Below are 20,707 nucleotides of genomic sequence, written 5' to 3' on the forward strand. Positions count from 1 at the left end.
AGCGGGTCACGACGCTGCGGGGGCGGGGATAACCCCTCACGTGGAGCAGATGAAAGGGCCGCGGCGCGACGGCCCGGGGAGCGGAGCAGAGCCTGCGACCCACAAAGCCGCCGCTGCTGCCGCGATGGTGCTGTGAGGCGACCGCCCGCGCTCGGTCCTCCGCCGGCCCGCGACTATGCCCGGCCGCGCCCGCCCTCCGCGCCCTCCCGCCGCAGGACCATGAGGCCACGCTCGGGCGGGCGCCCAGGGGCCCCGGGCCGCCGCCGCCGTCGCCTCCGCCGCGGCCCCCGCGGTCGTCGCCTGCCGCCGCCGCCTCCGCTGCCGCTGCTTCTCGGACTGCTGCTGGCGGCCGCGGGGCCCGGCGCAGCGCGGGCCAAGGAGACGGCGTTCGTGGAGGTGGTGCTGTTCGAGTCGAGCCCGAGCGGCGACTACACCACCCACACCACCGGCCTCACGGGCCGCTTCTCGCGGGCCGGGGCCATGCTCAGCGCCGAGGGCGAGATCGTGCAGGTAGCCGCTCGGGCCCCGTGCTCCGCCGCCACAAGATGGCTCCGGGGGCTGCTCCCGCCGACCCCGCCGCGGGCTAGCGGGCGGGCGGGCCGGGGGGAGGCGCGGAGCCCGGCGGCATCCCTCGCGGGCGGGCTGGCGAGCGGGACGCGGCCTCCGGGGCACTGCGGCTGGGGCTAGCGCACGTGGGGGCTCGGCCTCCGGTGGGGGCACCGCGCCGGAGTGGGGGTGGGGACTCTGGGCTGGGCATGGGCGCCGGGGCGGCAACTCTGGAGTTGGCGGGACGGTTTTCTCCCTCAGGTGAAAGTCCCGGCAACTACCTGTTGAATGCCAACTTTGCAAAGGCGAGTTGAAGGATGGAGCGGCTGCTTAGGGTCGCGGGCGTTGCTTTCTAGCCATGCTGACTCTGTTTTCGGAGAGGCCAGGTTGCCGGGGCGCACCTCCTCGGGTGGTTTTTCTCCCCCCCCGCTGGGATCTACTGCCCGTCTTACCTGGACGCGGACTCTCTGGCCGGGCTCTGGACAGGCACCAGCAGGAAGGGGAGCAGGCGGAGTTGGCTGGCGAGTGGGCATTGGGGGTGCACTGTAGTGGCGGTGGAAGGCAGCCTTCGCTGCGTGCTTCAGATTACAGGGGGATGAGAGAGACCGCAAGCTCGCCCCTGGGTCAAGGACTAATACCGAAAAGGCCTGCAAAGCCAGGGTTGCTCACTGACAGGGCCTCCACCTTACTCCAAAATGCAAGAGGTCTGCGTTCCAAAGGAAGCTGGCTATGGAGAGCTTTGAGCTGTCCCCAGTCTTTGAGGAGCGACTCTCAACTGAAGCCTCTGCGGATGGATAGCTGCATAGATTTCCCGCTTCCTTGACCATGATTTTTATCAACTTGTTCTAGGGCCAGCGCACTTGTGGACTGTTAGCAGGCGCACCTCTAGTGAGGGCGATTTGAATACCGTTGGCTTGTCTTTTAATTTCGGGGGGGCTATAAAGGCCTATAGTTTGGATCTTTGGTGCGTTGTTCTTGGGTGAATTATGAAGAGAAAAGGGACTGTGTGGAATGACTGACTACATAGCAGCTTTGAGTGTAGACAGCATAATTTCCTTGCCTCTCCCTGCTGCTGCTTCAGAGCTCTGAGTTGATAGGACATAGGCCAATACAGTGTGGCTCCTTAAAGTGTCTGTCCTTCCAAAGCTAAAGGAGGTCCCTATGCCTGTACTTAAAAACATTGTTGCGCTGTGCTCTGTTCCCATCTACAGGAAACGAAACACGCTTGACCGATTTCTGTGACTACAGATGTTGCTAAATGTGATGGGATTTCTTTTTTTTTCCTTATAATGTTATTGTTACTGTCATTAACGTACAAGCTTTAGAGAGGATGCTTTGCTGAAGATTCCTAAACATTGCTGTTGCAGGCTTTGAGAATAGTTTGAATCTTAAATCTTGCTTCTTGTGACTCTTGTCTTTCTTTGAGGCTTTCACTATGCCCTGGTGGCTTTAGAAATGTTTGATTTACGCCTGAGGGGGAGGTGGCAGCTGAGGGGGAGTATATTTTAATGTGGCACTTCACTTTTTGAAGGAGACTTTTGAAGTTTCAGATTTTTATCTGCAGTGTTTAAACTTGAGCCATTCTCCATGGCAGTTTGTCTGGTGAGCTATCCATTATGCATAGTGCTGTGCTTTGCAGATATTCTTGGGTGCACCATTTAATACAAAATTAGCTGTTTAAACACACCATTTGTAACTATTTTATCCTGCCTAGTAGAGAGATAATGTATGAATTTGGCAGGACTCTGGTCTCTTGAAGTTTTTGAAGTACTTATCTAACTCTTTTGTAGTCTATTAGACTAGCACCTCCCAAATTAAGTCAACAATTGCTAAGGGAAAAAAAATGGCTTAAATGGTATTTAATAATAAAGTTTACTTGTTAACCAATCACTGATGGTGTTCTTAATTCCCTTATACTGCAGTAATATTGATGTGCATATCTGAGCTCTCTGAATAGTTAGTGCTTGGTACACTCTATAGATTTAATAACTTTCTTGTGCTCATCAACGTGTTGAGCTCTGTGTCCACAGACGAGCACAGTGTGGCTTTCAGAGAGCTCTCTGTGTGTACACAGACTGGCATGCTTTTATCTTGTGAATACTGCCAGACTGAATGAACTGTTGTAGCTCCTGCGTACCACCCTGAAATAAGTTTTGTACAGAAAGTCAGGTTTTAGGACTGCTGAGAGGGACTATAACAAGAGAGTGTGTAGTAAGAGCGTGGAAGTGAAGACAGTGTTTAATTTCAGATTAATCATGTTTCCTAAGTACTCATTCAACTTTGGTTTTACCACCTAAAAAACTTCATGATTTGCCCTCTAGTGTGTCATAGTCTTTGTTCATTTCAATGCATATTGCATTGTTTTGGTTATTTCCAGTGTGATTCTCTAGCAATTTTGTTTTTAATTGGGAAGGGTGGGGGGGCTGTTTCAAAGTTTCTCTTTAAAAATTCTAAGATAAGGAGTGTTTTGTGGTACTGATTTTGTTTTTCAATTTACCAGTGAAAGTGTGTGAATGAGTGTGTGTGTGTTTGTGTGTATACGTGTGTACACAGTAGATACCTTGTCATAGCCTGGCCATCCCAGAGACTTCTAGTTAGGATACCTGTTCAGTCTTTTGCATAAATTAGGATGGGAGAAAGCCTGGATGTATGTGCTTTTGTAGGAGTAGGGTGAGTAATTCGGATGAATGTGTTGGGACGAATGTATTAGGCATAAATAATTATCCCAAGGTCATTAGTCTGTATGAAGGGCTGTTTGTGTGTGTTTGATTTTTTTTTCCTATTTTGTTATCTCCTGCTGTGAACAGGATATTTGGGTGTGAAATTAATTGCTTTTATTATCTTGCCGCTTTGCATCTAAGTGGACCGATCGTAGATCTAATCGCTATAAGAATTACACTTTAACTGTGCTTCTGAGTTGTGGACCTTTAAAGAGCTTTTAGACATACTGGTACGTATTTCATCTTTAAACCAATGTGCTGCTGTTAATGAAATTATTATCTGAAACTTTTATACATGGCTGTGCAGTCCATGTGGTTGGTGTTGTTAAATAGGGGCTTGATTAAACACTGGCTAGTGGTATGTGGATTGGCTGAATAAACATGAAAATTTGCATTATTAGAAATAAAAGATTGTTTTAAAGTGGAAATGCCTATTTCTCCCATTGAAGTCAAATATTAAAATATTGAGAAATTAATTTGTAGAAGGAATTAGAATGATTGGTTCTGTGCAACTTTCACATCAGTTATTCCAGATCCCAAGTTAAATGTCTGATGGACTTGAAGCTAAGAACATGAAGAACTAAGGAAGTTCTTTTAGCTGTTAAGAGTGAAAGGAGAGCTGCATGGTGATTAGATAGTCTAGGTAACTAAAGGTATCACAGGGAATAATTGTAGGAGGCTAATTCCTCTGCCTTGTTTCCCTGTCAGTGTGTTTTTACAGTTCAGCATTTGATCAAGCACTTTCTTTTCATCTCCATTTGAGGTTAACTTAATAGGCCTGCCTCCAAAAATTGACTTGGTCTAATAGAACAATTGCATGCTGACAGCTGACTTGGATTTACGCAGAAAAGGGCTGCCGACCATTTTGTCAGATGGTCCTTTATAGGTTAAAAGCAAGCATTTCATTGTTGGGGGGCGGGTTTAGTAAATTCCTACGATCTCTTCTCTGGTTTTATACCCTGAGATCTCCTGGCAATTCCCAGTAATTCTGACTGGGGATGGGAGTGCGGAAGAAGCAGTCTTAGCTCCATTGATGAGCCTTATTTTGTGTGTTCAAGGTACTGTGCCAAGCACATTATGCTTGTTCATTTTATTTTTCATTCATATAGAATTAGACACTGTGTTTACTCGGTTTTACAGAGGAAGAAACTGAGGCCAAGAGAGACAGGTTTGTTTCTCTAATGTGACAGCTAGCAAAACCTGAATTGAAACCATGACCTGTTCTTTGTCTTGTCAAATAGCTAACACTGGGTTTGTAAGGATTTTGACATTTAATACAAACCTACTTCCCATAATTTGCTATTGGAGTTCTTTCAGGCCTGTGATCCCCTGAAATTATGCATATATTCTTGTGAATGGATGTGTTTATTTTCCTGATAGCTTCCCAAGAAGGAAAGGGAAACTCTCCTCTAGTACTTGTCTGTGACTAAAAATTTGAGTGGAGGGCTTGAGAAATTGCTCAATGGATAAAGGTACTTGCTCTCAAGCCTGAGTCCTAAATTTGATCCTCAAAACCCACATGGTAGAAGAGAACGGACTCCTGAAAGTTGTCTTGTGACCTCTGTGGCACACATACCCTTCCCATAAATGTTTAAAAAAAAAAAGTTGAATGAGGTAATAGGTCACTCAGACTGGCAGGAGTTGGAGGGAAGCTGGCAACTTTGTAAGCCTCCATTGAGCACATTTATTTGATAGATGTCTGTCAAAACCATATCCTTTTCAGAATAACACTACAGTGCTGCAGTCCTCTGAGATAGGCTTGTACACAGAACTGACCCCTCCTGCCCACAGACATTTATATCTCAACTGAATTTGTGCATCTTTCTCCTGCTAGTTCTGTATCATCTTTGGGGGAGATAAAAAAGCAACCAACCACGCGAGGAGTTTTCTACATTTAGATGAAGTACAAGAAGAGATGGAAATGAAAGATTTGAGATAGCAAAGAGTTAGACATGTTTCCTTCTACTATTCATTACACAGTGAAGCAAAACGGCTTTTGGTGTTGGAAGGCTGCAAGAGCAGCAGCCCCTGCCTTCTGGTGGACCTAGATCTTCAGGGAGACAGATCTGTTTGTTGATCATCCCACTGTTAGAATACCAATTGTCTTTTTATAGGGTATTTGTATTCCAGAACATGGTATCTAGTCTGAAGATGTCTTTCCTGGTAGAACACTGAGCTTTGAGAAATCCCTTATGTGGAATAGGTGTTACAGATGGAATAGCGTTTGAAACTTTAGTGGTGGTGGGAGTAACTGTGAAGATCTGTTATTCATAATCATTAACCTGTGTTATTAAGAGCCTGGCTTGTGGTGGATTCCTTGTCTGGAGAATATGGATTTGTAATTCACAGAAAAAAATTTAAATTAATCTTTATAATCAAAAGAACCAAATGGCCGGGCGATGGTGGCGCACGCCTTTAATCCCAGCACTCGGGAGGCAGAGGCAGGTGGATCTCTGTGAGTTCGAGACCAGCCTGGTCTACAGAGCTAGTTCCAGGACAGGCTCCAAAGCCACAGAGAAACCCTGTCTCGAAAAACCAAAAAAAAAAAAAAAACCAAAAAAAAAAAAACAAAACCCAAATGTGTGTGCTTAAATATAGCTCAATGTATAAGGGCCCTGGGTTTCATCCCTAGAAATGGAAGAAAGCAAAGTACCAGATGTAATACTTTAGTGCAGCAGATTTAATGCAAGGCTAGAAAGATGGAGTGCATTGTTTTGGGACATGTGGTAAGAGTAGTGCCAGCTATGATTAACATTTAATTCCTTGCTTCTCAGGCTTGGAGCCTCTCTGTTCGCCCTGGTGCAGTTAGACAGTTGTCTCATGGAAGAGTGTGTGCAAAAGTATGGCTTATGATTAAACTAAGGAAAGTCAGGCATTCTTGAGTTATATATTGAATATAAGTGGTTGCTTTTCTCCTGATTAATTTAAATTTTGAGTCTTCCAGTATTCTGTCAGAGCTTTTAAAAGTAGCAATCAGGGATAGGCCATGGTGGCTTATACCCAGCACTCAGGAGGCAGAGGCAGGTAGATCTCTGTGAGTTCAAGGCCAGCCTGGTCTACAGAGTGAGTTCCTGAATAGCCAGAACTGTTAGACAGAGAAATACTGTCTCGGAAAATAAACAAATAAACAGAAGTAGCTCTCGGACTGGGGATATAGCTCATTGGGTAAAGTACTTGCATTATAAACCTGAGGACCTGAATTCAGATCCCCAGTACCAAGTGAAAAACTAGGCAGGTAGTGCATGCCGATACTCTCAGTGCTGGAAAGGTAGAGTTAAATGAATCCTTTTGAGTTCCTGGTCAGCCATTCTAACTGAATCAACAAGCTCTAGGTTCACTGAGAGACCCTGTTTCAAAAAAGAAGCTACGGAGTAGTTGAGGAAGGTACCCAACATTGACTTCCAGTACTTGCATACACACATAACGTGCGCACACACCTACAAAAAGTAGCTACTAATAAAACTTGGCACTGTGATTGTGGATGTCAAACATCTCTAATTCCAGATACTTAAGCTGAGGCAGGAGGAGCAGATGAACCAGGAGTCCCAATCTAGCCTGTATAGCATAGTGAAATACACAAAAGACAACCACAAAAAAAAAAAACCAAGCCTAAACAGCAACAACAACAAAAAATCTAATGTTCAAATGCTTGTCATGTAAGGCACTAGGCACAGTGCTTTGTTTTAATTTGATAGACAAGGCTGATGGTAGTTTTTAGGTTAGGAAGCCAGGAACAAAGTGGTAAAGTCACCTGTGACAGTCACTAAGCAGGTGTGTAAGATTCAAACTGATCTTATTGATGCTGAGACATATTTTCTTTTCCTGAGGTTGCTTTACATGGCGCTTTTGTGATAAGGTTATATGAACTGATGTTGGAATTCAGGTTTGGGTTTAGACCCAGAGCCATTGACTGAGAAATGAGTTTGTAATTTCAACTGAGAAAACCTCCACCCTACTAGAAATTTCTTTCTCTCTTGTCAGTCTTTCCACAATCACAGAAGGCTCATTTCAGCTTGCTTTCCCCTAGAGCCAGGCTGCCAAGTTTACAAAGACAGTGACTGGAACTATCTAGCTATTACTTGATGGCACTTGTTCTCTTTTGGGCCATTGGCAAAGCTGGAATAGCTGAAGCGGCCTGGCCTTTAGGATGATTTCTGGTGTGAGACACAACTCCTTCCTGTGCTGTACCACTTTCTTCAGAGAAATTATGTCCCATGTACATTGCCTTTTTTTTTTTTTCACAGACTGCATATTGCCTGTTGATTTAATGATTGTAAGAACATGAAACTTGGGACTGGAGAGATACCTCAGCAGTTAAGAGAACAGGCTGCTCTTCCAGAGGACCTTGGTTCAATTCCCAGCACCTACATGGTGGCTCACAACTGTTTGTAACTCTAGTTCAGAGGATTTGACACCCTCACACAGACATACTTGCAGGGAAAACACCAAAGCATGTGAAATAAAAATAAAGTATTTTTTTTTTTTTTTTAAAAAGTTGAAGCTCTGGACTGTCTCCCCTCTTTCCATTGACAAGACAATCAGTGGTGGTTTGTGTCCACCAGATCCTGGAGAGGGCATGGCAGGGAACATAAATAATGCTTCACTTCTGTCTGCAGGCAGCCTAGTGTGGGGACTAGATAGCAAGCAGACAGCACTACTTTACCCTGGAACATGTTCTGTCTATAGAATTCTGTGGGACCTCTGGGAGAGGGAATTTGGCCCTGGTGCTGAGTTTGGGCTGGTCAGGCCATTGTATGCCACAGCTAGTATGTGAATTTGAGCAGTCTCACCTTTTCCAACTAATTTTTTACCTATCTCTGAGGTTAAAACTGATAAACTTTTTGTGGAGACGTGCCTTTGTAACTGTCAAACAGAAAGGCAGGAGGCATAGTGGAAGCTCTTTGTTCCCCTTGTAGGCTGAACTAGATGTTTTAAAATCTTACTTCTAGCAGCTCTGTTGACTTATGATAGTGTGAAAAGACTAAGGTCAGCTGGCCCATTGTGGTTCAAAGGAGAGCCTTTTATTTTTATTACTCCTTAAGATGTGTTGTAAGAGTTGATATTAATTCCCTTCTCTGTTCAGCAGCCAGGGTGATATGGTTATTTAGAAACTGACTGTGAGAGTTGACTTGGTGAAAGTAAACTTTGATGATACTAGAAGTTTGATGAGGAAATGTTGGAATGGGAACTTCTGGCCACCTAGAGGCTGCTGCATTTTGAAACTGGAAGAGTAAAGATGACTGAATTTTAAGTACATGTAAAATCTGGTGAAAACACATTTTTTTTTTTTATGAGGCTGGAAGATGACTTAGTTGGTAAAGTGTTTGTCATGAAAGCATGCAGACATGAGTTTGGATCCCCAGCATCCACATCCACAGCTGAGTAGAGTAGTATGTGTCTGAATCCTAGTGTTGGCAAAGAGAGATAGGCAGCTCCTTGGAGCTCACAGGCCAGCCCTTGCTAAATTGATGAAACCCTGTCTCAGAGAAAATGGAGAGTAGCTGAGGAAGACACCATATCAATGTTCACCTTTGGCCTCCATGTACTTGCACAAATATAAGAACATATATAAGTATGTATCACACACAGAGAAAATGCATTTATATAATACAGAAAAATTATGAAAAAGAAAATCTTATTATCTACATATCACTCTGTTAGCCTTTGTGCTTTTCCAATGAACTGAATGTGGTTTTAAGAAAATTAGAAAAACCTAGTGGTGATAATCCTTTGTCTACTTTGAGTGTTTAATTGTTAAATATTTTGAAACATTTACAGAAACTATATCACAGGTTATTATTTTCTGTTGTTATAGGTCGAACTATCAGGGACATCTTTATAGTCACTAAGTATAAATATCTTCAAGGTTCTCACAGGCATTGTCAGATTGCTTTGCAGAAGTCTTGTTTTAGTTTATAACCCACCAGTCAGCATGCATGGAGAATGTTTACCTTGTGGTACATATCTGTTTCTTTAGAAAGTAGTTAGTGTAAAATAAATCAGAACTTGGTAAGGTGGAAATCTGTATATTCTTGTCATTTAGTAAATAGCAAATATTGGTTCTTTTCTCTGTTGGAGTTCTGAATGATCGCTAATTCTGCATAGAGATGTGCTGTTGGTAGCATTGAATGCCTTCCCTGTGGGTGTCTGTGAGGTTGATTCTGGAGCAGCAGCCGGTGGTGCCGCTGCTCTGGGCAGGGGCAAGATGCCTGTCTACTCCAAGTTGGCTGAGCGAGACTGCAGAGAATGCCACAAGATGCTGCAGCTTGATGCTGGAGATGGTGGTGGTGCTATTGTCTTGGATGTTGTTTTGCTAGGCCTGTTTATCACAGAGTAACTCTCTGCTTATGAACAGCCTGGGTTTTTTCCTTTTTTTGATACAGGGTTTCTCTGTAGTTTGGAGCCTGTCCTGGAACTAGCTTTTTTTGTTTTTTTTTTTTTTTTGGTTTTTTTTTGGTTTTTTCGAGACAGGGTTTCTCTGTGGTTTTGGAGCCTGTCCTGGAACTAGCTCTGTAGACCAGGCTGGTCTCGAACTCACAAAGATCCGCCTGCCTCTGCCTCCCAAGTGCTGGGATTAAAGGCGTGCGCCACCACCGCCCAGCTCTTTTTTTTTTTTTTTAAGATTTATTTATTGATTATGTATACAGCTGTACCTGCACACCAGATATCATTATAGATGGTTGTGAGCCACCATGTGGTTGCTGGGAATTGAACTCAAGACCTCTGGAAGAGCAGCCAGTGCTCTTAACTTCTGAGCCATCTTTCCAGCCCCTGGAACTAGCTCTTGTAGACCAGGCTGGCCCAAACTCACAGAGATCCGCCTGCTTCTGCCTCCCAAGTGCTGAGATTAAAGGTGTGCACCACTGCCACCTGGCTGAACAGCTTGGGTTTAAGGAAGGCCAAACTAATCTGAATTCTCATTGGTACTGTCAGCTATTAGTGAGCAGATAGAGCCAAACATCAGACAGACTGACTCTCCAGTGAATCTCAAGGCAGATCCGTGGGCTGAAAGCTTCTAGAAAGGTGATTCCTCTTTAATGTCTACAAAATGCAGATCAGCTCTTTTTGAGAAATGGAAACTTCTGGCAACACTAGGCCACAGTCCTAGAGTAGAGGAATAGCTCTTCCTTTGAGTGGGACAGGAGCTCTCCAGCTCAAATTCCTATGATATTGTCCAGCCTGTGATGGACTTTGCAACCCCTTCCAGCTCTGAAAGTTCTGAAGGTGGACTCGAAGATATGCTTCCTCATACATTCTGTGTTAGATGATGTCCATCACTGGATCCCAGGAACCTCACACTACGTTCTTGGAGAAGGCCACACCAGCTCTAATGTGACCTAAGTATTCTTTTTTATTCAGACCACCTCCTATCACCCCAAAGCAGAGGCTGGGCTCAAATTCATGATCCTATCAGCCTCCCTACTGCTGGTATTATAGATGCTGCTTCTTTGCGTGGGCTTTCTTTTCTCTCTGCCCTCTTTCTCTTTTTTTCCTTTGAGACAGTTTTATGCAACCCAGGCTGGCCTTTAACTGGGACTTGCTATGTAGCAGAGGAAGACTTTGAATTCCTGACCTTGCCTCTCCCTCCCAAGTACTGGGACTATAGGATGCCCACCATTTGTTTTGGATTATCTTCCTCTACCTTTCCTTTCCTCCCTCCCCTTTTTTCTTCCCTTCCAGTACTGGGGATTGAACCTAGGACCTTAGCTCCACCAATAAGCTAAATTCTCAGCCCACTTTTGGGGTTCTGTCTTGGGGCCATTTGATCTGAGTGTTTGTAGGGATATTTTCTCTCATCCTCTGCAAATTTTTAAAAAATTATTTTATGAGCCTGTATATATGTGGGTGGGTGCCTAGTGTCTTCTGATGTCAGAAGAGGGTGTTAGTTCCCCCAAGACTAGTATAGATGCCTATCAGACACCATGTGGGTTCTAGGAATTGAACCCAGGTCCTCCGTAAGAGCATGTGCTCCTAACTGCTGAATCAACTCTCCAACCTTTGTTTTTATTTTTTGAGTTTAGTTTTTACTCTATAATACAGGTTGCTTTGGAATTTACAATGTCCCAGGCTGACCTCAAACAGGGAAATCCTCCTGCTTCAGTTTTCCAAGTATTGGAATCATAGGCATGAGTCACTATGGGGTTTTGCTTTTTTTTTTTTTAAGTTACAAGGGATACGCTAGATATTGCATTGTAAATTTCATCACTCATTTCTCCTTTAGCATAAGGGAACTATGAGCAAGGGTCCAAGAGAGGCTGGGCTTAGTGTTCCCCTTACAGTGGTCTTTTAGAACAGTATTCTACTTTGGTTCAGTTCCGGGAAATCTCTAATGTGCCTGGCGTTTTAGAGTCCCTAGTGCACTTTGACTTGTGTTGTCTTTATCTTTCTTCTCTTCTGGGAGTGAATTCTACCATTTAGGGGGTCTTGGTTGCCAAAGCTTGTCTGAACTTGACAGCAAATACTTCTTTGTAACTAATGAGTATTTTTCTGTAAATACATTTTATATTATGTATTTAACTGCTTTATGGAATGTCCCCTCTCTGTCACTATCACTGAAACTTGGCATCTTTTCACAAAGTACCTCAATCTTGGAGTAGATGGTGAGCAGTTAGCTGGTGGCTTGTAAAGAATTTTGCAAGCTTGAATAGCAAAAATTTTCAAAATGTAAATCAAATTAGCTAGGGATTAAGTCACTGCAAAAGGAGTCCTTCAGTATGGTGTTTGATCTGCCCTGCCTGTTATTGACCTTGCTTTCCCTTCTTTTAAAGATACTTTTATTATTTTTAATTATGTTTACTTATTTGTGTGTACATCTGAGTGCAGATGCCTGCGGAGGCTAGATATGAGGCAGATGCCCTGGAACTGGTGAGCTGCCTGAGGTGGGTGCTGGGAACTGAATATGGGTCCTTTTCAAGAATAGTACATTTCTGAACTGCTAAGCTATCTCTCCAGCTCCCACCTTACTTCTTGCTCTATGATATCTAAGTCTCTTCCCACTCTTACCTTCCCTTTCCCACCGCATTTACCTTACTGCAGTAACTTCTGATCACATCAGCCCTTGGTCAGGATCTTTGATTGTTCTCTGAAGGATGGGTCCTGGCCTTCTTCCACTTGTGCTTTCCTTTCCATTGCCCTCTTGCTGAAAACAGTTCTGTGTTTCAGCATTCTTGCTCTGTTATCTTGCCTTCAATTCTTTTTGCCCTCTTCCAGCTCCCATCTGAACCAAAACTTGTAGACCTTCCATCAAGTTCTTTCTAGCTCCACCAGCATGGCCTTTGAGCCAGAACATTCCATCCTTCTAGGTCTTTGCATGTACAACTTTGTTTCTTTGTTGTTTTCATTTTTGTTATTTCAAGATAGGGTTTCTCTGTAGGTTTGGAGCCTGTCCTGGAACTCACTCTGTAGACCAGGCTGGCCAACTTACAGAGATCCACCTGCTTCTGCCTCCTGAGTGCTGGGATTAAAGGTGTGTGTCACCACTGCCTGGCTGCATGTACAACTTTTAAGGTAATTACTGAACTGAAATGCTTCTAGAGCTATTACTTTGGAATAGCATAGAGGGAGTGTTAGTGTAGGAAGACAACCTGTGACAGAGAACTGTCTCTGATTTAGCAGCTATTCACAAACAGTTTTCATACATGGATGTGTCCCAGGTTATTCCAAGTAATCTAGGTAGACCAGACTCTTAAAATAATTTCATCTTTTTGGGCATGGTTGGCATTCTGTGATCCTTGCCATGAAGGCTGTCTTTTGACTCCCTCTTTCTCCTCCCAGCCTGGAATATGACTGCCTTGGGCATGTGTTGTGAGCATGTTGCTGAAGCAAGCATCTCAGCCTGACTCTAGACTTTAAGGATATGTTTTATTTAAATTGTATGATATTTAAGTGCCACTTACTAAATTAAAAACAATTTGTGTGCGTGTGTATGTGTGTGTGTGTGTGTGTGTACGCGCACATGCTTTGGGGAAACTGCTCCTGAGTGCCAGTAGTAACTACATGTGAATCTTTAAGTGTATATTGGATGCTCCTGCAAAAGTTTTTGCCTCTTTGGAATCTCTGTCATGGGCCTTGATCAAAGGGTGATAGTAGTATTTCCGAGGCAGTCTGTTTCTCTTGCTCTTTTGTGTGGATTGCATGGACATCAGTATCTTCAGGAATATTCCAGAAACAATCTACAGTGTGCTGTATTTTGCATGTGTGAGAGGATTTTTATGACTGCTTTTTTATGGCATGTTTTCTCCATTTATGTTCCAGTGCCTATCAGTTAATGCCACCCTTGTTCTAGTTATTAAGTAAACAGATAATACAAGATTTTGAAGTTCTGGTGTTACTAGATTTAAATGTCTAGAATGGTTTGTGATATTGAATGTGCAGTGTGGATGATTGAAGGTTGAAGATGCAGTGGTAGTTTTTGTTTCCTGATGCTTATATTTAAATTTGCAGTCTCAACATTGCATCACCATAGGTTTTCACATTTAATGAATATTTATGTTGAGCTGTATTTTATACAAATGTGAGTTGCTTTTTTTTCCCCAACTTGATTATAGTTTGCTATATACTGTGGCCGGGAGTGCCCTACAGACAACAGAGTTGGCACATGTCTCAGCATGCCAAACCCCAGCGGATGTGGTTAGAGACCATGGTGACTGGCCTTGGTTGCCATGCCAACCTTGTTTTTTGGAAAGGGGAGACTCTAAAACAGCTCATGGTGTGGAGGCAAAATAGTTCTGGATATTTCAAGTAAAATAATTCCTTTCAAAAAGATGTAGAAAGCTCTAGAACTCAATTTAATTATTATTAATTTTTTATGTATCTGAATGTTTTGCATATGTGTATGTCTGTGCACCGTGTGTGTGCCTGTTGTCCTTGGTGGTCAGAAGAGAAAGTCAGATCTCTTGGAACTGGAGTTACAGGTGGTTGTGATCTACCATGTGCTGGGAATTGAACACAGGTCCTCTGGAAGAGCAGCCAGTGCTCTTAACTGATGAGACATCATTCCAGCCCTGAAAAGCCCTGGAATTCTTTTTGCATATTTGACAGCATTAAATTAATTTTCTTTTGCAAGCTTGTTTTTTTTTTTTTTTTTTTTTTTTTTGATTTTCGAGACAGGGTTTCTCTGTAGCTTTTGGTTCCTGTCCTGGCACTAGCTCTTCTAGACCAGGCTGGCTTCGAACTCACAGAGATCCGCCTGCCTCTGCCTCCCGAGTGCTGGGATTAAAGGCGTGCGCCACCACCGCCCGGCTGCAAGCTTGTTTTAATTGTTCTTTTGCAAATCTGAGAATGGTCTATATTGACTTTCTGATTAATGTATGTCTTTACCTATTGGGGTAAATGCAGATGATATTATAAATACTCTGTTTTATTATTATTATTTATTAGATTTTTAAAAAATACCAATCTAGGTTCCCACTCCCTCCCCTCCTCCCATTCCCTCCACACACCCTTCCACCCAACCCCCACCCAATCCTCAGATAGGGTAAGGCAGATTGCTTTGTGGAAGGCCCAAGGCCCTCCCTACTATATCTAGACTGAGCAAGGTATACATCCAAAGGGAAAAAAGCCAGTACACACAGTAGGGATAAATCCTGGTGCCACTGCCAGTGGCCCCTCAGTCTACCCAAGCCATACAACTGTCAACCACATTCAGAGGAACTAGTTTGGTCCTATGCTTGTTCCTTCCCAGTCCAGCTGGAGTTGGTGAACTCCCATTAGCTCAGGTAGACTGTTTCAGTGGGTGAACCCATCTTGACCTCTTTGCTCATATTCTTATTCCTCCCATTCTTCACCTTGACTTTGGGAGCTGAGTCCAGTGCTCTGATGTGGGTCTCTGCCTCTGTTTCCATCAGTTGCTGGATGAAGGTTCTATGGTAATATTTAAGATATTCATCAGTCTGACTACAGGACAAGTCAAGATTGGGCCTCCTACAATACCTTTGTCCTCTGGTACCACTAGCCTAGTGATAACTGATTGGTGAGAGAGGTAATAGAACAGGAGAAAGGGTAGATAAGCTCCACCACCTAAGGCTTCTTATTCTCATTTCTTCCTTTACCTCCTGCCCCAGAAGACTTTACTGTTCTCTGTTCTTGTGTATCAGCAACCACCATGGCTGTAGTTGAAATGCTTTTGTTGTTTCTTTTGAGTTAGGATCTCCCTCTGGCCTGGAAGTCACTATGCAGCCTAGGCTGGACTTGAATGTTGATCCTCTTGTCTCAACTTGCCTAGTAGTTGGGATTGCAGGCCTCTCCTAACAGACCTGGCTACACATGGAGTCTTACGTTTTCCTGCCCTCAACTGTTGGCAGGGAAAGCTAGGATTGGGGATAAACTGCCATGCAGATAGTGTTCTGTATGGCACTTCATTGTACCAGACAGGGAATTAATTGATCAGACGTAGGAAGCTAGCTAGAATCCAAGAGTGCAGGTAAGTATGAGGTTTGCTGATGCCAGTTCTAGCACCTCTTTAGAAGAGACTTGTCAGCCACTGGAGGCTTGCACCCTGTCAAGGTTCAACAGCCTAGGCAGTATGGCATGTAGAGGCCTTGCTCCCCAAGTCTCCTTTATTACTTGGATTGGCCGCATACAATCTTTGCTTGCTACAACAGAATCTACTCTGACACTCTGCATTAGACTGAAACATTCTTCCCAAAGTGCCCCTGCAGATTACAAAAAGCTATTATGGGTTTAGTATGAGGACAGCTGTGCAAAATCCCAAACAGTGCTCATGCTGGGTGCCCTTGAGTTGCCCCTTTCCCTGTGACGGGTGTTGTACCTGTCTATGAGTTGTTGTCACTTCTGCAACACTTCCTCTTTGCAGTCTGGCTTGCTCCTTCTGATTTCTGAAGTTCCTTCCTGGAAAACCATGGAATCTTGTATGTAATATGAGGAAACAGACACCAAGGGGTGTCAGATTTAGTACATAGAGTCTTGGCGTCTACTTTGCTTCTTGAAATATTTTGTGCCAATTTTTTGAACATGAGCTGACTAGTGCATGGAATCTTCAGAAGTTGGAAACATACTGTATATTATTTTGGTTTTTTTGATATAGGGTCTCATTGTGTAGCTTTGTCTATCCTGTAACTCACAGAAATCCTCCTGCCCCTGCCTCCTGAGTGCTGAGATTAAAGGCGTGTGCCACTATGTCCAACTGAAAATACGTATTCTTAATAATTCACTTGAAGTTAAGTTTTGGACTATAATCTGGTTTGTATGTAAATTTTCTTTAGTTCTTGGTAACTATACCAGTTAGTCAACTGTGTCTGAGGGCTTAGGGACACCAACATCATCAGCACTAATATATTGGACCAGTGTTTGCCAGATTCCTTATAACGTGTTGTGAGCTTTGTAGAGAGCTAAAGTTCTGTTTCTTTTGATAGAGAGAGAGGCTGCTCAGTGTCTTGTCTGGGGCCGGACCGCATGGGTCTGCATTCTTACACTGTTACTACTGTGATGTTGCTTGACTTTTCCTGTTTGTATTTACCACCTGCACATAGGGCTACAACAGGCTTAAAGAGACAATTCCTCCCTGTTCTAGCTTGGTTAACCAATGAGTTTAATCAGAGCTACTTAGTGATCCGGGGGTGGTGGCGCATGCCTTTAATCCCAGCACTCAGGAAGCAGAAGCAGGTGGATCTCTGTGAGTTCGAGGCCAGCCTGGTCTACAAAAGCTAGTTCCAGGATAGGCTCCAAAGCTACAGAGAAACCCGTCTCAAACAAACAAACAAAACAAAAAAACCCACACAAACAACAACAAAAAAATCTCAGAGCTACTTAGTGAGCATGAGTAAAAGGTTATTTTCAGGAGCATGAGCGTCTTACAGGCAGCTACACCACCAAGGAAGAATTTTTCTGTTTGCTTATTGGTTTGGGGTGTGTGTGTGTGTGTGTGTGTGTGTGTGTGTGTGTGTGTTGGATTTATTAACTGCCTGTATATTCTTGGGGAGGGATGGGCCCAAAGCCTCCTGTCCTTTATGAACCTTACAAGCCTCATAACTTTTCCTAATAAGGGATGTTGGGTGGGCCAACCTTGTAAAGGATTCATGTGATAATCACAGCTGCTTTAATATCAAGATACCCAGAGGACAGAGTCTCACAACAGATAGAAGCTGGGCTTTGTATTTGTGGAGCTCAGCTTCTTTATACGTCCAAGATTTGTCTCAAGGAAGACCTGAGTTATTGACAGTGCATGTTGGGTCAGAGTGAGTGAGGATGAAAATCCCAGACATAGTTCTGAGACAGTCTCCACATGTACCTTATCTTTGAGCTGTGGTTCCCAGTGCTTGATCATTTTTACTCTAAAGCCCAAATGATAGCACTGATTGAGGAGTGACCAGATTTTGGGATTTTTTTTTCTATTTTGTTTAGTACTAGGGGCACATTCTAGGCAAGCACTCTACTCTTGAACTATATTATATTCTCTAGCCCTTTTCCCAGTTTCATTTTGTGATAAGATCTTGCTTGATAAGTTGCTGAGGCTGGTCTTGAACTTGGAGTCCTCTTTTAATCTCTTGAGTTGCTGAGAGGGCAGGTTTGTGTCACCAGGATTTTTTTTTTTTTTTTAAGTAATAACAAAATCTATGCTCAGAACCATTCTTCTGGCACCTTTGTCTGTTGTCCTCTAGTGTTAGAGGCTGTGGCTTCCCTAGAGTGGTTTAGGAGACTGTGGAGACTGTGAGAGGCTCAAGCTGCTGTTTTCTGGGACTCTTAGGATCTCTTAGCTCTGTGACCTGGGAGGCTGGGGGTTTTGCCTCAGCATTGCTAACTCAGCCCTGCTCTGTCCAAGTCAGACATTAGCCAGATAACCAGTTCCATTGCTAATGAAGGAACACAACACACATGAATTCACACTCACTCTCATGCATACTCACTCACATATACCCTCTCATGCAAACACACTCTCTTGGCACACACACATACAGGACAGGAAATGTGGTGCAGCCTGTGTGCTTCTAGGTAGTTTTGCCTGTTTTTCCTGAGTCCTATGGTCTGCATTTGGTCAAGGCTGTACTGACGGAAAGTGGGGCAGATGATTCTGTCCTTCAGAGCACAGGGAGAGCTGTGGTATATTGAGTCCACACTGTGGGCCTAGTTTCGTGGCAGACACAAATGAATTCAGCACTTGATTTAGTCCAGCATGAAATTTGCCAGAGCAAGTACTTTATTAATCTTAACCCCTCAAATTAGACATATTGGCTTTTTCTAAAAATACAAATGATTGGAGTGCATTGTTGGCTTTTAAAGTCTATCCTCCTTTGTCCCCCCCCCCCCCCGCCCCCCAAAGGCTAGACAGTGTATTTCTGTCCTTGAATGGAGAAGGTGCTTTTCATCACTGGCTGTCTCCTCTCACATTCTTAAAACTAGGTAATAGAAAATTGCCCCTTGAAGGGTGTTTGTATTTTTATGACAAGGTCTCTTGTAGCTCAGTCTGTCCTTGAACTTGCTATGTAGCTGAGGATGACCTGAAACAGTTAATCATTTTGCCTCTGCTCCCAAGTGCTGTGATTAGAGGTATCCTTCACCATACTTGACTCATTCTTTTAAGGCCAGAGGAAGGATTTGCTGTTAGAATGGAGTCTTACTGACTGGAAACTTGTCTATTTTTTCTTGGGATTCGATTGAGGCTACGTGCAAGGAAAACTGTTGGGTGACTTCTGTTCGTGACCTTGAGTGTATCTGGGAGAATCAGTCAGAATTTTGTGTCTGGTTTGTCTGAGTAAATGAGTGATAGCAACAGGGCTTTCTACCTGACACACTGAGTCTGTTCACAATCTGTTGAGTTATGGGAAGCTCACAGGGTATATACTTGGTATTAAAGGGTGAGTTTGTTCCTATCTATACTAGAAAAAAAACTGGCTCTAAACAAGCATGCAGCCACACCTTATCCCACCCCAGAAAACTGTTCTTGATTTCCCCCCTCCTGTAGCTTCCCAGATAGCCTCTGTGTGCCGTGTCTGAGCTGACCTGTTGGGAGCTAACAACTTTGAAGTCCTAAGGTGCCATTTTAATACTTAATTTACGGTGCAGGTTTCTAGAGCAATTTAACTAGATTCTTGAGGGAGCTTACTTTACAGCATTCTTAAGAGCTCTGACAATCTTGAAAGAGTTAAACTCTAATTAGCTCATTCCTAAGGTATTTAATGCCCTTATTAAAACTCAACTGCTTGTTCACTTTTTTCTTTAGTGAATCAGATTTCTTGAGGAGCTGAGCCCTCACTCCTCAGATCACAGGCTCACATGTTGAAGCTGGCAGTGCTAGAGGCTAGTTCCTATCTGTGTGACAGCATTTTTAATTTAACAGGACCGCCTTTGATGTTCCCAAATATTTATAGGCAGCTTTAGATCATTTCAGTATGTGCTTTCTTTTTCTCTTCTTCTGTCTCTCAATCTTTTTTTTTTTTTTTAAACTGGAGCAAAATTTTTGGTCATGCAGTAGCTTTCTTTTTATCCTACTAGTTTATTTTGCTTCCTTTGCAGCCTTGATGAAGACTCTGGCTGTATCCACACACAGGAGGTCAACTCTTTCTTTCCTCTTCAGTAAAGGCCCTCTCTGTATCATACTGTCTACTTGAGATTGCTTGAGGCATTTCTGTTTGTTCTTGACCTTCTAAATGCTGAGTTCTTTTCAGATTTGGTTTGGGAATCTGTTTTCTGGCAACCTGAAAGCATTCAGACTGGTGTGGAGCCTTTTGCAGTGCATGTGAAAGATGACCAGTGGCCATGTCTTTCTCTGCCTGCCTGGGATGTCTGGACTTCCCAAAGTTGTGACTTGTAAGAGACCCTTGGAGACAATGCTGTCTTGATTGTGGGTTTGTTTCATATGGTTTTACTAGACTTGTCTAAATATTAGAGAATCAAAGACTTAAGGCTCAGGAATGGGATAAACAAGTAGTATAGAGACTTTTTAAGCCACTAAGAAAAAGAAAGAAACTTTGTACCAATGAAAACATGTGGCAAAGAGAGGGGACAGCAACCTGTCAGTTTAGGCTCAGGTAAACATTCTGCTTGTGAAACAATCCAAGTTTTTGAACTCTTGGCTCCCTGTTACTTACCTGGCCGAGACAGGCAGAAGCCGGGACACTTCATGACTTTTCTCCAGCACTGCTGGCTCAGCCTGCTACTACGTTGCTTTGTGAGACTGAAGGTCAAATAGGTGGTTGATGAAATGTTTGAATGAATGGATGCTCTGTTAGACACTGTCCTTGGGCTTTACACTGTGTCACCAGATCCTCAGGAGGATTCTGAGTGATGAGGTTTCCTCCCTGTTTTTTGGATGAGGACACCAAAGGGTAGTGAAATTTAGCACAGCTGATGACCAAAGAAGCTAGCTGGAACTCAAGACTGTGTTTGTAGCTTCACTGCATGCTAGTTCTGGGTAGGTGTATCCGGTGATGGTCTGCTAGGCTTTTACAGGTTTTAAAGGGTGGGGGCTCTTGAGGCTAAAGTCT

General features: G+C 43.6%; 1 protein-coding gene across 1 annotated transcript in view; it reads left to right on the forward strand.

Moving 5' to 3' along the window:
• Positions 1-20,707, forward strand: part of Znrf3 (zinc and ring finger 3) — a 161,015-nt gene continuing 140,308 nt past the window's right edge. Inside the window, exon 1 of the mRNA XM_041636402.1 lies at positions 1-510. Coding sequence (XP_041492336.1) covers positions 220-510 — 291 coding nt within the window. The 5' untranslated portion in view covers positions 1-219. The remainder of the gene's footprint in view (positions 511-20,707) is intronic.

The sequence above is a fragment of the Microtus oregoni genome, unplaced genomic scaffold (genome assembly GCF_018167655.1).
Source record: "Microtus oregoni isolate MIOR12 unplaced genomic scaffold, Mior012 000049F_ref0000343, whole genome shotgun sequence".
Classification (NCBI taxonomy): Eukaryota; Metazoa; Chordata; class Mammalia; order Rodentia; family Cricetidae; genus Microtus; species Microtus oregoni.